We start from the raw sequence: 13,335 nt of genomic DNA on the forward strand, positions 1-13,335 counted from the left end.
ACACTAAACCAATATTAACACTCTTTTTTATTTTCCTGGAGACCAGCATTTTTATTAATTCAAAGTACTCTATACATTTTGGTGGTGTATATTGTTCAACTTTGTCCCTCACCTCATCCAACCCCTTAAGGCAGTACGTTGAGGCACAAAGAAGGCCAGAGGTTTTCTAAAGGTCACATAATATGTCAGTGGAATTAGGATTAAAACACAAGGGAAGCTGTCTCCTACTTTGATGTGTTTCTTATATGGCTCTGTTGTTTCCTACCCCTCTGAAGATCTGAAATAATTAAAATTTTGTCTTTAATGCTGGTAGGATACCCTGCTAACACGAAAACCCATACTCTCTACTGATCTAGTGGGTACTACAAAGTCTAGCTAATCTTTTTTAGCCTTTTCTTCTGTTGCCTTTCCTAGGAGCTCCAACTTTCATTAGGGATGAAGATAACCACTGTTTGTCTTCCATTTCTCCTTCTCTGTAGCTTTAGGAGGTCTGCAGTTCTCATCTCTGCCTTCTATGATTTTCTTCACCAAAATCCTACATTTCTTTCAAGACTCAGTTCAAGATTTTACCTTCTCTAGTCAAGAAGTCAAATCAACAAGCATTTAAGTGCCTACCATGTGCTGAGCACTGTCTTCTGTGATGCTTTCTTAGCTTAACCTTATTCCATAATAATCTTTTCCTTTTATATTACATTATTATTTCATACAAGTTATTTTCTTCCCAACTAGATCAGCTCCATAAAGATAGACTGCTACTCTGTATCCAGTTATCTATTTAATTGTACTAAAGTCTCTTCAAAAGTAAATTTTCATGGATGGTGTATTTTCCTTTTCTGTTACTAGTTGCATGATGTTTGGCAAATTAACGTCTGAGGGCGGGGTTGAAGTTAGGTGGTGAAGTTAGGTGGCCCTGAAGTCAGGAGAACCTAAGTTCAAAATCTGGCTTTAGACACATAACACTCACTAGCTGTGTGACTCTGGGCAAGTCACTTAACCCCAATTGCCTCACCAAAAAAAAAACCATAAAAAAAAATTAATCTGTGGGGCATCTATGCTCCCTCCTTTGTAAAAGGAAAAGGACTGACTAGATAGGTGCTTGATGTTTCTTTCAGCTCTAACACTCTGATTCTACCTGTTTATGTTATTATATTCTAATAATTGGTTATCTTCATCCCTAATGAAAGCTGCTACAAATGAGGTAGTGTACATAAAGTGCTTTGCAGACTTTAAAGTGCTATGTAAAGCTAGCTATTTTTATTACAATAGGGTCTGGCTATTTTGAAATATATCTCATGCATGACAACCTTATCTATAAGCAAACTCCAGTGGCTTCCTATTGCCTCCAGGAGCAAATACAAGAGGCTCTGTTTGGCACTCAAAGCCCTTCATAACCTAGTCCCCTCTTGCCTTTCCAGTCTTTTTAAACCTTACTCTACACCATTCCAGTCTTCCATTGAGTAACACTGGTCTCCGGACTGTTCTACCAATAAGACATTCCATCTTTTGGCTCTGTGCATTCTTTCTGGCTGTCCCCCATGCCTGGAATGCTCTCCCTCCTCAGCTCTGATTACTGACCTCCTCGGCTTCCTTAAGTCTCAGCTAAAACACTACCTTCTGCAGGAAGCCTTCCCCAACCTCTCTTAATTCCATTGTCTTCTCTCTTTTAATCATCTCCGATTTATCCTGCAGCTTGCTTTGTATACATTTGTTTGCTTGTTGTCTCCATTAGACTGTAAGTTCCTCGAGGGCAGGAACTGTCTAGCTTCTTTTTTGTATCCCCCAAGCTTAGCACAGCTCTTGGCACATAGTAGGTGTTAATAAATATTGATTGACTGATTGAAGAATATCACCAAGTGAGTTCTATGAAGATTACAGTTTCAATGTAATCCCTATGGGTCCTTGCTTAACCGATTGGATTATCAATGAAATCTGTCAATCAATGGCTCAGTCTGCAATCATAATGTCAGTGTACTTTTTTTTTTCCACAACTGAAAGTCCTACTACAATGTTTTATTGCAGGTTAGAGGCAACCATGGGCTCCTGAAGGCTACGGCAGCTCAGTGTCAAACCTTGGCTGGCAGAATTTACCAAGCTGGAAAGGCTTCAAGTATGACTTGGTTGGTGGACTGTATCTCTTGTCCCAGCCTAATAAAATCGGAGGGTCTGCGGAGTGATTAGTTTTTAGCCACAACAACTCTTCAAGACTATCGAATCATAAATGGGCTGCGATCTGCATGCATCTGTGAAGAGACTGCCCACATGTATGACATTACAGCCTTTATTATGTGAGCTCCTTCTAAGCCTTCCCCAGCGTTTAGCACTGTGCATAGCACCGAGGAGATGCTGAATAAATGCTTGTTGACTGATTGCAGATCGTAGAATTCCGAGGTAAGCTATGGTCCAAGGTAATTGGCAGTCAGTAGAGCTTGGATCTAGTTCCAGTTCTGCTAGTGTCATAAGATGATGTCTTCTGTGCCCCAGTTTGTTTATCAGTAAATTGAGAACTATTGCCTTCCCTGGGTTTGTAAAAGTACAGCTACGTATTTCCCTGGACATGAATCAGCGCAGCTCAAAGTTGCTTTTGAATACTGATGCAGGCCAGCATGGTCACTCCAAACCGCATTTGCGGGAGTTTCCGCAGGTCATCTTAAAAACTTCGGCTTTGGCCCTACCGTCTTCATTCACATACAAGGTGAAAAGTGCCGAAGCACCCTCTGCTGGTCCTCTCAAGCAGAGTTGGGGCCTGGCAAGCGGAGGGAACCATTGGTGCAACGTGAGGGGGACTTTTGATTGGGAGGGGTAAATGGAAAGTTACATTTAATTAATATATGTTCCCAATCTCAAAGGGAGTGGGGTAACATAAAATTACAAAGAGTTTCATTGTGTTATAACTAAAGAAGGAAAGTAGGGTAAGGGACAGGTTGAGGAAAGATTGTTTGCTTATCCCCTTCGCGTTTTAGGGCCTTTAGTATAGCTCTGAGAGAATGTCAACAGTCTGGCGGACCCCGGTGGTGGGGATTTCTGGGACTTGTAGTTCCAAGGGGGGGATTTCCGCGTTGTGAGTCGCCTCACTCAGCAGCGAGAAAACTTTCTTTCCCATAGGCCTCTGGGACAGGGAGCGGGAGGGGAGAGGGCAGTGGCGTAGTGACCAGCCCTCGCGATGGGGGTGGGGAGAAGGGGGCCGAGCCGCCGCCGCTGTCGCCGCCGCCGCCGCTGTCGCCGCAGTCGCAGTGGGTGTTTGTTTTTGGGGCCGGGCAGCTTGGACCACAGCCGGATTATGTCCGTGTGAGGATCCCCCGGCATCCCTCGGCCGTCCGGAGCCTTTGCCAGCCCTCCCTCCACCCCTGGCGCCATGGGGTCCATCCTAAGCCGTCGGATCGCCGGGGTGGAGGACATCGACATCCAGGCGAACTCGGCCTATCGGTACCCTCCCAAGTCCGGTGAGAAGCTAGCTCTTCCTCCCCGAGCCCCGGCCGGCCCGTGGTGGCGGAGCCTCTTTGTCAGTCTCTCCTCGTGCTCCCCACCCCACCCGCATAAGTAGCCTTTTCTGGCCGGGATGTCCCCTGTGCCCCCTCCCCCACGAACCCCTGCTCCTGTTCCTCTCCCCCTCCCCACCCGGGGGGCCTGTCCCGTCCAGTCCCGGGGACGGATGCTTCCTTGTTCAGGAATCTGGATGCGTGCATCTCGGGCAGGCTCCTCCGTGAAGCCATCGTGGGGCAACCTTCTACCCCCACTGTGCTCAGACAGGCGACGCTTCCAGGGTTTTGGCACTGAACTGGGAATAAGAAACCCAGTGATTGACGCAGAACCCAAATATTAACCTTCTGCCTAGACTGGAGCCAAGACAGCGAGAGGCTGTCCCTCCCACCTTCTTGTCCCCTTTAAATAAATAAAGCCCCAGTTTGAAACATATTCCTAAAAACTATATAAGTTGGCACCAAGCTAGAAGCAGAGGTATTATTTGAACCAAATCTAGGTTCTGTGTTATGGTTGGGTTTCCTGACTTCATTCCCAGGAATTAGGAGCACTGGAGTTCACCTTCTCTAATCCTTGAGGGATCACAGTTATCATAGATTTTTGAATTAGATGGGACCTGCTGTAGCTTTCTACTAATGGGGGAAGTGAAGCCCATAGGAGTTGAGTGATTACTTACTCAAGGTCACACAGATAGTAGGTGGGAGTCAGAATTCAAGGTCCTCTGATGACCAATCCAGTGTTTTGGTTTTTTTTATTTTTTTCAATTGGTAAGGGGCTTTATCTGATCTCTGCTACCTCAATGAAGACTTCTTTGAGGTTATTAATGGGGTATCATATCTATTTGGCCTTTTGCTTGGGACCATTACTTCCTGTGCCTACCCTTCCTTGAAATCCTACTAGAGCCACTATGGATGTCACTTTTCCATCCATCCTACCACTTAATTTCCCATAAGTCTAGGCCCGAAGTCTTACCCATTTTCGCCGTCAGTCAGTTTGCCGTTGAGCCCAAAGTCTTTTTCATCTTGCTCAGATCTCTTCAGTCTGCCATTTTGGGGTTTTCTACACTGCAGCAGACTTCTTTCTGTTGGAATGCCAGATTGGCAAACTTTGGGCATTGTTTCCTGATCTTTTTCAAGTTTTCTAGGGCTCACAAAAGTAGGGATAGGGGGTGAGTGGGCCTATTCTGATAGCCACTGACAAAAACTGGTTGGTAGTAGAACAAGGATGTACTGTTGTGAGGGACCCTTTTTCCTTTGGAAAGAATATGTTTGACTACTATAAGAGAAAGAAAGGAGGCCATGGAGGAACTCAGATCAGGTGCCCCAAATCTTCCCTGCCTTAAATATTCTTTGAGCAGGTGCTGATTTGGGAGGATAGTAGAAGGGACATATTTGGGAGAAAAGGGCACTCAGGAACTGTTTGTAGAGGAGGGGCTGGAGTTGTGGGGAAAGCTTGGTTTTCCCCACCATATTGTTATGATCTTCAGGCACAGGGAGAATATTGGCTTCTAGTCACCTGGTTATTGACTAATGAAATTCATTGGACATTATCTTAGTGCTCTTGTGTCCCTAGGTGGTGGTGCTGAAGGATAGTGGATATGTCCTTGTACTTTATACTCTCTTATCACACACAGTGCCAGAGAAACAACTGAAAGTTAAAACTGCCCTGTTACTAGCCTTAGGCTGTGTAGGATTAACATTGCAACTGATCAGAAGTTTCCTAATGTCAGACAGGATAAGATGCTTCTTGCTGCAGAAAATTAATCTATCTCAGAATTCTAAGGTGGATGGAAAGTGGTTTTTCATTGTTGTTCTTTTACACTAGGTGAAGCCAAAAAAGTCCCTGTTTTTTGTAACCCCTGGGACCAGATGCTTTTTGATAGTCAGGTAAACAGTTCTTCCACATATAGTATGAGTATTCAGAATGATCATTCCCCTATTGGGGTCTGCCAATCTCAAGATTCATGCTGTCTTTTCAAATAATTTTCTGTACTGATCTGTTGCCTGTCACAGAGAGTTTCTGTGATTGTTCACATTCCCAGACCTTTTGTCTCTTATGTGGGTCTCATAGTTCCTATCATGAAGAATTGGATGGATGGATGGATAGATAGATAGATAGATAGATAGATAGATAGATAGATAGATTGATAGATATAGATAGATCGATCAGTCATTCATTATATATACCAGGAACTGCCCTAAGCACTGGGGATTTAGATGCAAGCAGGAAAGACAATCTTTGCCTTCAAGGAACTTTTGTTCTGCTGGGTAAAGATGACATGTAAATGGGAGCTAGAAAGTAAGAGGTACATACACTAGTGTGGAGATGACTAAGAAGTGTTGTGGAGGCCTGGTTCCTGGCAAGGTAAGGCAAAAGCTCACCTTTCAGAATGAGAGGAGTCAGGGGGAGAGTCCAAGGTTGCAGTGGGGTTAAGATGAGAATGATGGCTGGAGCATAGGCAGCATGAAGAGGAATTGTCTGAGAAGTGAGTATTAGGATTTTTCTAAATTCTACAAGAGAATTTTCAGTAGCTGCAAACCTGAGTTGGATGAATGATACAGTAGTTGAATATGGCCAATCCAGAACCTCTTAGGACTCTTTTCTTCAGATATCCTCAGTTTCCCTCTGTCTATCCTTGGGGTTAAGAAATCACCTGAGTCTTGGCTGACCCATCTTTCAACATCATAAACAAGTACTAAAAACTTAATTGCCAGTTCAAATTTTTCCCAGCCTACTCTTGAGGATTTGAGGTGGCCAAAAAATGAAAATCAACACTCCCTATCACTCTTTTGGTATAAAGTGACCACTTGCCTTATACTAGGGGGTGAGTGGCAGGGTCTGTCCATGGGACATTTGTCTGGAAATCTGACACAAAGTGATAGCTTTTCTTCCTTCCTGAGTATTCCTGAGAATTGAGAGGGAGTAATATTGGCCTGAAATTTTGGGAATCTGCCTGTCCTGTTTTGTGAAATTCCTCAAAATAGCTACTTGGTATGTTTCTTGTGAAGTGTTTGTGACCACACATTAGTTGGGGGTATGGTACTGAAGATATCTATCTATCTATCTATCTATCTATCTATCTATCTATCTATCTATCTATCTGTATACACAGAGATACATACCTACGTATATACACACAATACATATATAATTTTATATATAATAAATATGTAATATTATATAAAATATATATAAAAAACCCATCTTTTGCTTGAAACTGTATTCAGAGTGGTCCTAAGGGAAGATAGGTGTGTTTAGTGGAAACATGTAATGTGGTGTGCTCAGTTTAAAAAAACAAAAAGACTACATTACACTGTTCAGAATGCTTTCTTTGGGTATATTATCCCATTAAATCCTCACAGCATTCTTGTATGGTAGGTAAGGCAGATGTTGTTATTCCATTGGAAAGAGAAAATTCAGGCTCAGATGAAGTGATTTGCCTATGGTCATACAGCTAGTGGTAGGGCCAGCGTATGTTCTGTTCAATAGACATTATCTCCTTCATAGTTTATTTTGATGCCTGAACAAGTTGTGGCTTGTTGAGTTTCTTGAATTTAAAATGATGTTTAGTCTTAGATGGTTTTATATAGTAGTAGAAGGTTATAACCATGACTTTAGACTTTGAGCCCATTATGTTTTTATTGCTAGTTTCTTATAGTAAAACATCTCTCTGAATTCCTCATATAATTTACTCTCTTGTAAGTATGCGTGCGAGTTGTTCTTGGGTGATTTGAAAAACCTGTAGAATACTTTCTGGAAGGAATAGAAGAAGATGTTTTAGATTGATCATGAAATAACTTGAGTGTTGAAAGGTTCTTATTTCTTATGGTTTGTTGAGCTTTTCAACATTACTTAAGTTTTACAAACCCTAAAATGTTACCAGCCCAAGCCAGACTGTTCTAAGCTTTTGGGATTAGGACCAGGATTATTTGTTAAGCACAATGTATGCTTACCCAACTCTGAATTTTTCTTGATCAGTAATCAATCAACAAAGTATTTGTCAGGCATTGCTAGACACTAAGAATACAAGTACAGAAAAGTGAAAAAGTCCTCACTCTCAAGGAGCATGCACTCTAATGAGGGCCACAACAAGTACATGTGTGAAAGGTGTAAAAGAAAGAAATTCAGAGTAGTTAAGTACCAGGTAGTTTGGAAGAAAGAATATTAGCAACTGGGGACATCAGGAAAGGCTTTGTGTAGAAGTTGATGTTTGAGCTGCATCTTGAAATTGAGGGATTCCAAGTGGCAAAAGTGAGTAGGGAGTGCATCCAGGGATGTAAAGGTGTGAAGATGGGAGATGGAATGTCCGTGTGAAGAACGGAGAGAACGGAGAGAAGGCCAGTTTGCTTAGACAGGAGAGTACAGGAAGTGAGTATTATTTAATTAGACTGGAAAGGCAGGTTCAGGTCAGGTTGTGAAGGGCTTAAAAGCTAACAGTTTATGTTATCCTAGAGGCAACAGGGATCCATTAGAGTTTATTGAATACAGGAGTGACAAGGTCAGATCTATACTTGAAGAAAATCACTTTGGCAGAGGTGTGGAGAATAGACTGAAATGTGGAGAAACCTTGAAACAGGGAAGAAAATTGAGGCCATCGAAATCATTTTGAAGGGTTTTAGAGTGGAAAGAGGGAAGTGTAGAGGGTGTGTGTGTGTGTGTGTGTGTGTGTGTGTGTGTGTGTGTGTTGGATGTTGAGGGAAAGTAGGTGCAGAAGAAAAACAGTTTTTTTTAACTGTTTGAAAACCTTTTAAACCTTACTGTTTTTTTGTATTCCTGCATGTTTAGACCTTTTTCAGTTTTACTGGGGGTCAGCTGCATTTACTAAGGGCCTTCTATGTGCTGAGCAACATGTTATATGCAAAAGGATTGTAAAAGAAAGAAAAGATAAGATCTTGGCTCTCAAGGAGTTGCTTTCCCTTCTTCCTGGTTCTCATTTTAGGGACAGTTCCTATCCATTTTCCTTTTCCCTCTCTCTCTCTCTTTTAATGGCAAAAAAAAAAGCAGTAGCAGAGTGAAATGAACAAGGAAGGTAGAAATTTTGCTTTGTTGGGCCAAGAAACAGAAAGAGAAAAAACAGAAAGAAACAGAAGCTGGTCAGAGCTAGGACTAGGGATTTTCACATTTAGGGCAAGCAGCATAGAAGCTGCCTTCAGGTGGGCATCATCCTGTTGAAGACAGGCAACCTGCAACCCATGGGTAGAAGCCCAGCAATACCATGAAGGCGTAGTTAAGGAAGCCACATCACAGGGTGAGTAGGCAGGGGAGGAGATCTGGTAGCTTTCAATTTTGACAAATTATTCTTGCTAAACTAGTGCTAAAATCATCTGCTTCATACTTGGGACAGAAGAAGTCTAATTCCTGGGGTTTGGGGATAGAGAAGGAACCCCAAAAACAAATGGATCCTTTTGTTGTGGCTTGAAGCTAAGGCCTCCAAAACCCTTATCGTATCATGACAGAATGTTAATGTATTGTGGCCTTTTCTCAGTCTTCATCATTCTTGACTCTTCTGCCCCATTTGGCACTATTGGTCACCTCCAGATACTCTCTCTCTTTCCAGGTGTTCAGGACATTGTTCTTGATTCTCCTCTTGTGTATCTGACTTCCTCTTCTCAATACTCTGCTAGATCTTCATCCATGTCATGTCCACTAACTGTGGATGTCCCCCAGGGCTGTGTTATGGATCCTCTTCTCCTTGGTCTCTACACAATCTTACTTGATGATCTGTTCAGCTCCTTATCAACTGTCATCCGTCAACAACTAATATTATCTGTGCTGATGATTCTCAGATATCTTTATCCAACTCTAGTCTCTTTCATAAGCTTTAGTCTTGGATATTTCAGACTAGATATCCCCCAAATATCTTAAACTTGACATGATCAAAACAGAATTTATTACCTTTCTTTCCAAATTCACCTGTTCTGTAAACTTTCCTATCACTTTAGAGGACAGCACCATCTTTCCAGTCACCCAGGTTCACCACCTTGGTGTCGTCCTCAACTCTCCACATATCTAATCGCTTGTCGGATCTTTTCATGTCTAGCTCCACATTCTGTGTCTTCTCTCTACTCATGTAGACACCTCCCTAGTTCAGGTTTTCATCACAGCTCACTTGGACGGTTGCCTTCTAATAAGTTTCCCTGCTTCGTGTCTCTGTGTCAGTCCATCCTCCATTCATGTGCCAAAGCTATTTTTCAAAAGCATTGGTCTGACTACATCATTCCCTTACTTAGTAAACTCAGTGGCTGGGCTCATGTATAAACTTTGCTGGCATTTAAAACTCTTCATTACCTGTTCCCTTCCTAGATTTCCAGGCTTGTTACATTCTCTTCCCTTTAAGGTCCAGCATTTGGTCTGCTTGCTGTTCCTTACCCAGGATACTTCATCTTCTGTCTCCGTGCTTTTGTATTGGCTGTTCCCCATGCTTGGAATGCTTTTCCTTCCCACTTCTACCTTTTAGAATCCCTGGTTACCTTCAAGACTCAGCTAAATCATCATCTTCTGCAGGAGGCCCTTCCACATCTCCCTAAATGTACTGATACCTTTCCCTCTAAAGTTTTTTTTTCTATTTATTTTTTTAAAATTTTATTAATTTATTTTGATTTATCAATAATCACTTCCATATGCTTTTGACTTTAAAATTTTTCTTCCCCCTCATCCCCACCACCTTCCTCAAGATGGCACACAATCTGATATAGGCTATACATTTACATTCCTATTAAACATATTTTCACATTAGCGAAGTTGTAAGTAAAAATTAAAACCAATAGGAGGAACCATCAGAAAGAGGAAACAAAACTCAACAGAAGAGAAAAAAAAAGCAATTCAGCTTCCGTAGGTCTTTCTTTGGATGTGGATAGCATTTTCCATCACGAGGCCTCTGGAGGTGTCTTAGATCCTTGTATTGCTGGGAAGGGTTAGGTTTATCAATGTTAGTCATTGCACAGCATGGCTCTTATTGTGTACAACGTTCTCATGGTTCTCTGCTCACTTCACTCAGCACCTCTAAAGTTTTCTTCCAGCTACTCAGTACATATCTTATATGTACCTATTTATATATATTGTCTATCTGATTAGAATGTAAACTTCTGAGAACTGGGACTGGTTTCGCCTTTCTTTGAACTGACATCTGAGATAGTTCCTCTCTTCAAGAAGGAACTTGCATTCTTCCAATGAGATATAACATGCTTACAAATAAGTAAACACAGGATGTCTGCAAAATAAATACCAAGTAAATGGGTGAGGTGGGGTGTAAGTAATCACTTAGGTAAACAGAAAAGGCCTTTGGAAGGAGGTAGCACTTGAGCTGATCCTTGGAGGGCTCTCCTGGGAGTTCCAGAAGGTAGAGATGAAGAGGGAAAGCACCAGGCATGGACATAAGCTCTATAAAGGCATAGAAGCAGCAGATTTTATGTATGAAGAATGGCACTTAGGCCACTTTGGTTGGGGGCTACAGGGGGAGTTAGGTGTAATTAGCCTGGAAAGATAAGGCAGGAGCTAGATTGTGAAGGACTTTAAATGCTAGAGGAGTTCTCCTAGAGCAGGGGTGGGGAACCTGCAGCCTGGAGGCCACACGTGGCCCTCTAGGTCATGAAGTGTGGACCTTTGACTGAATCCAAACTTCACAGAACAAATTTGTTCATGAATTTGTTCACAATTTGTTCAAATTTGTTCTAGGCCAAAGGTTCCCCAGCCCCATGACCTAGAGGCATTGGGGAACTCCTGAAGCTTCTAGGACAGGGGAATAACTGCTCTAGGAATATCAACTTGGCAGATTTATGGAGGATGTGGATTAGAGAGGGAAAAGGCCAGATGCAAGACCAATTAGAAGTCTTGTTATAGTAATCCTGGCAAGAGATGATGAGGGCTTGAACTAGGGTACTTGTAGTGTGAACAGAAAAAGGGGACAGATTTGAGAGAGATTGAGAAAGTAAAATTGGTAGTACTTGGCAACTGATTGGCTGGGGATGGGGTGGGAGAGACCTTAGAGACTATCTTGTCCAGCTGTCTTATTTTACAAATTAAGAAACAGAGGCTCATGGTTAGTATGGGAGTAGGGATTGTAAATCAAGGTTTTTTCCCTTACCTGTTCCAGAACTCTTTCAGCCAGGGGGCTGAAATTTGGCCTTCTGAGTATGATGAAGGCTCACTGTGGAGCATTACCCCTTTCTGAGCACCCTTGGTTTCACAACTCAGAATGAGCAGTGACTGGGAAGGGCATCATCCTTTGAATGAATAAATGAGTGAGTGAGTGAATGAATAAATGAAAAAGCACTTACTTTTTTTCCCCCTGGATTTTTATTTTTTTGTATTTTTTTTAAATTTTATTAATTTATTTTGATTTATCAACAATCACTTCCATATACTTTTGAGTTTAAAATTTTTCTCCCCCTTCCTACCCATCACCCTCCCCAAGATGGCACACAATCTGATATAGGCTATACATTTATATTCCTATTAAACATATTTTCACATTAGTGAAGTTGTAAGTAAAAATTAAAACCAATAGGAGGAACCATCAGAAAGAGGAAACAAAACTCAACAGAAGAGAAAAAAAAAGATAGCGATTCAACTTCCGTAGTTCTTTCTTTGGATGTGGATAGCATTTTCCACTATCCACTTCCATTTTATGGGAGAGTTCACCCCATTCACATTCACAGTTATGATTATGATCTGTGTCTTTTTCTCCATCCTTTTTTCTCCCTGTTTATGCTTTTCTTTCTCCTTTCTCCTTTCCCCCCCCCACTAGTGTTTTGCTTTTGACCACTGCCTGCTTTAGTCTCTCCTCCCTTCTATTATCCCTTTCCTTTTTCTTCCCCTTTACCCTTACTGCTTTTTCCCTCCCTTCTATCCCCCCTCCCTTTTCTTTCCCCTTTTCCCTCCTGCTGCCTATATGGCATGTTAGATTTCTATACCTAACTGATTATGTTATTCCCTTCTTAAGCCAAATCTGATGAGAATAAGTTTCAAACAATGCTCACCCCTCTCCCTTCTTTCCCTCTGCTGTAACAGGATTTTCTGTCTTTTCCTGTAATGTAATTTACCCTTGTTTGCCTCCTCCTTTCTCAGTACATTTTCTAAGATCAGACTAATCCACTTAACTTGGATCCATTTAACCCACTTGATTAGATTTTTTTTTATCATTACATCAAAGTCAACTAATATCCACCCCCTTTATGTATACTCCTTAACGTGGTGTAATAACAATACAGTTCTCAAGAGTTGCAAGTGGCATCTGCCCTTGTAGGGATGCAAACAGTTCGCCTTTATTAACAATATATTGTATCTTTTTGTCCTGTTTACCTTTTTATGTCTTTCTTGAATCTTGTATTTGAAGATCAAATTTTTTGCTGAGCTCTGGTCTTTTTATCAGGAAGGTTTGCAAGTCCCCTATTTTGTTGAGTATCCATCTTCTCCCTTGAAAAATCATGTTCATTTTTGCAGGGTTGCAATCTAAACTCCTTTGCCTTATGGAATATCATGTTCCACACCCTGTGGTCTTTTAATGTAGAAACTGCTGGGTCCTGTGTAATCCTGTCTGTGGTTCCATGATATTTAAATTGTTTCTTTCTGACTGCTTGTAGTACCTTCTCTTTCATCTGATAATTTTGGAATTTTGCTATTATATTCCTTGGCATTGTCAATTTGGGATCGAAAAAGCACTTACTATGTGCAAAGCATTGTGCTATGTGCTGTAGATATCTATATATGTAGATAACTAGATAGAGATATATTGATATATCACTATAGATAGAAAAGCAAGGAAATCCCTACTCTGAAGGAATTTGCATTCTAATGGGGGAAACAACACAGTGGTTTCAGCTGCAGGTCAGATGGAAAGGTCCTTAGGGCACAGTGGCA

At 41.6% G+C, this 13,335-nt stretch overlaps 1 protein-coding gene across 5 annotated transcripts in view; it reads left to right on the forward strand.

Annotated features, from left to right (window-relative positions):
- The first annotated feature begins 3,150 nt into the window (after nucleotides 1-3,150).
- The window catches only part of MGRN1 (mahogunin ring finger 1), a 112,773-nt gene continuing 102,588 nt past the window's right edge, over nucleotides 3,151-13,335 (forward strand). For 3 of the 5 annotated variants that reach the window (XM_020978597.2, XM_020978595.2, XM_020978598.2), the window contains exon 1: nucleotides 3,151-3,440. In XM_020978597.2, coding sequence (XP_020834256.1) covers nucleotides 3,353-3,440 — 88 coding nt within the window. In that variant the 5' untranslated portion in view covers nucleotides 3,151-3,352. The remainder of the gene's footprint in view (nucleotides 3,441-13,335) is intronic. The other 2 variants (XM_020978593.2, XM_020978594.2) reach the window with 1 other exon arrangement.

The sequence above is a fragment of the Phascolarctos cinereus genome, unplaced genomic scaffold (assembly GCF_003287225.1).
Source record: "Phascolarctos cinereus isolate Bilbo 61053 unplaced genomic scaffold, phaCin_HiC Scaffold_4;HRSCAF=312, whole genome shotgun sequence".
NCBI classification, from domain to species: domain Eukaryota; kingdom Metazoa; phylum Chordata; class Mammalia; order Diprotodontia; family Phascolarctidae; genus Phascolarctos; species Phascolarctos cinereus.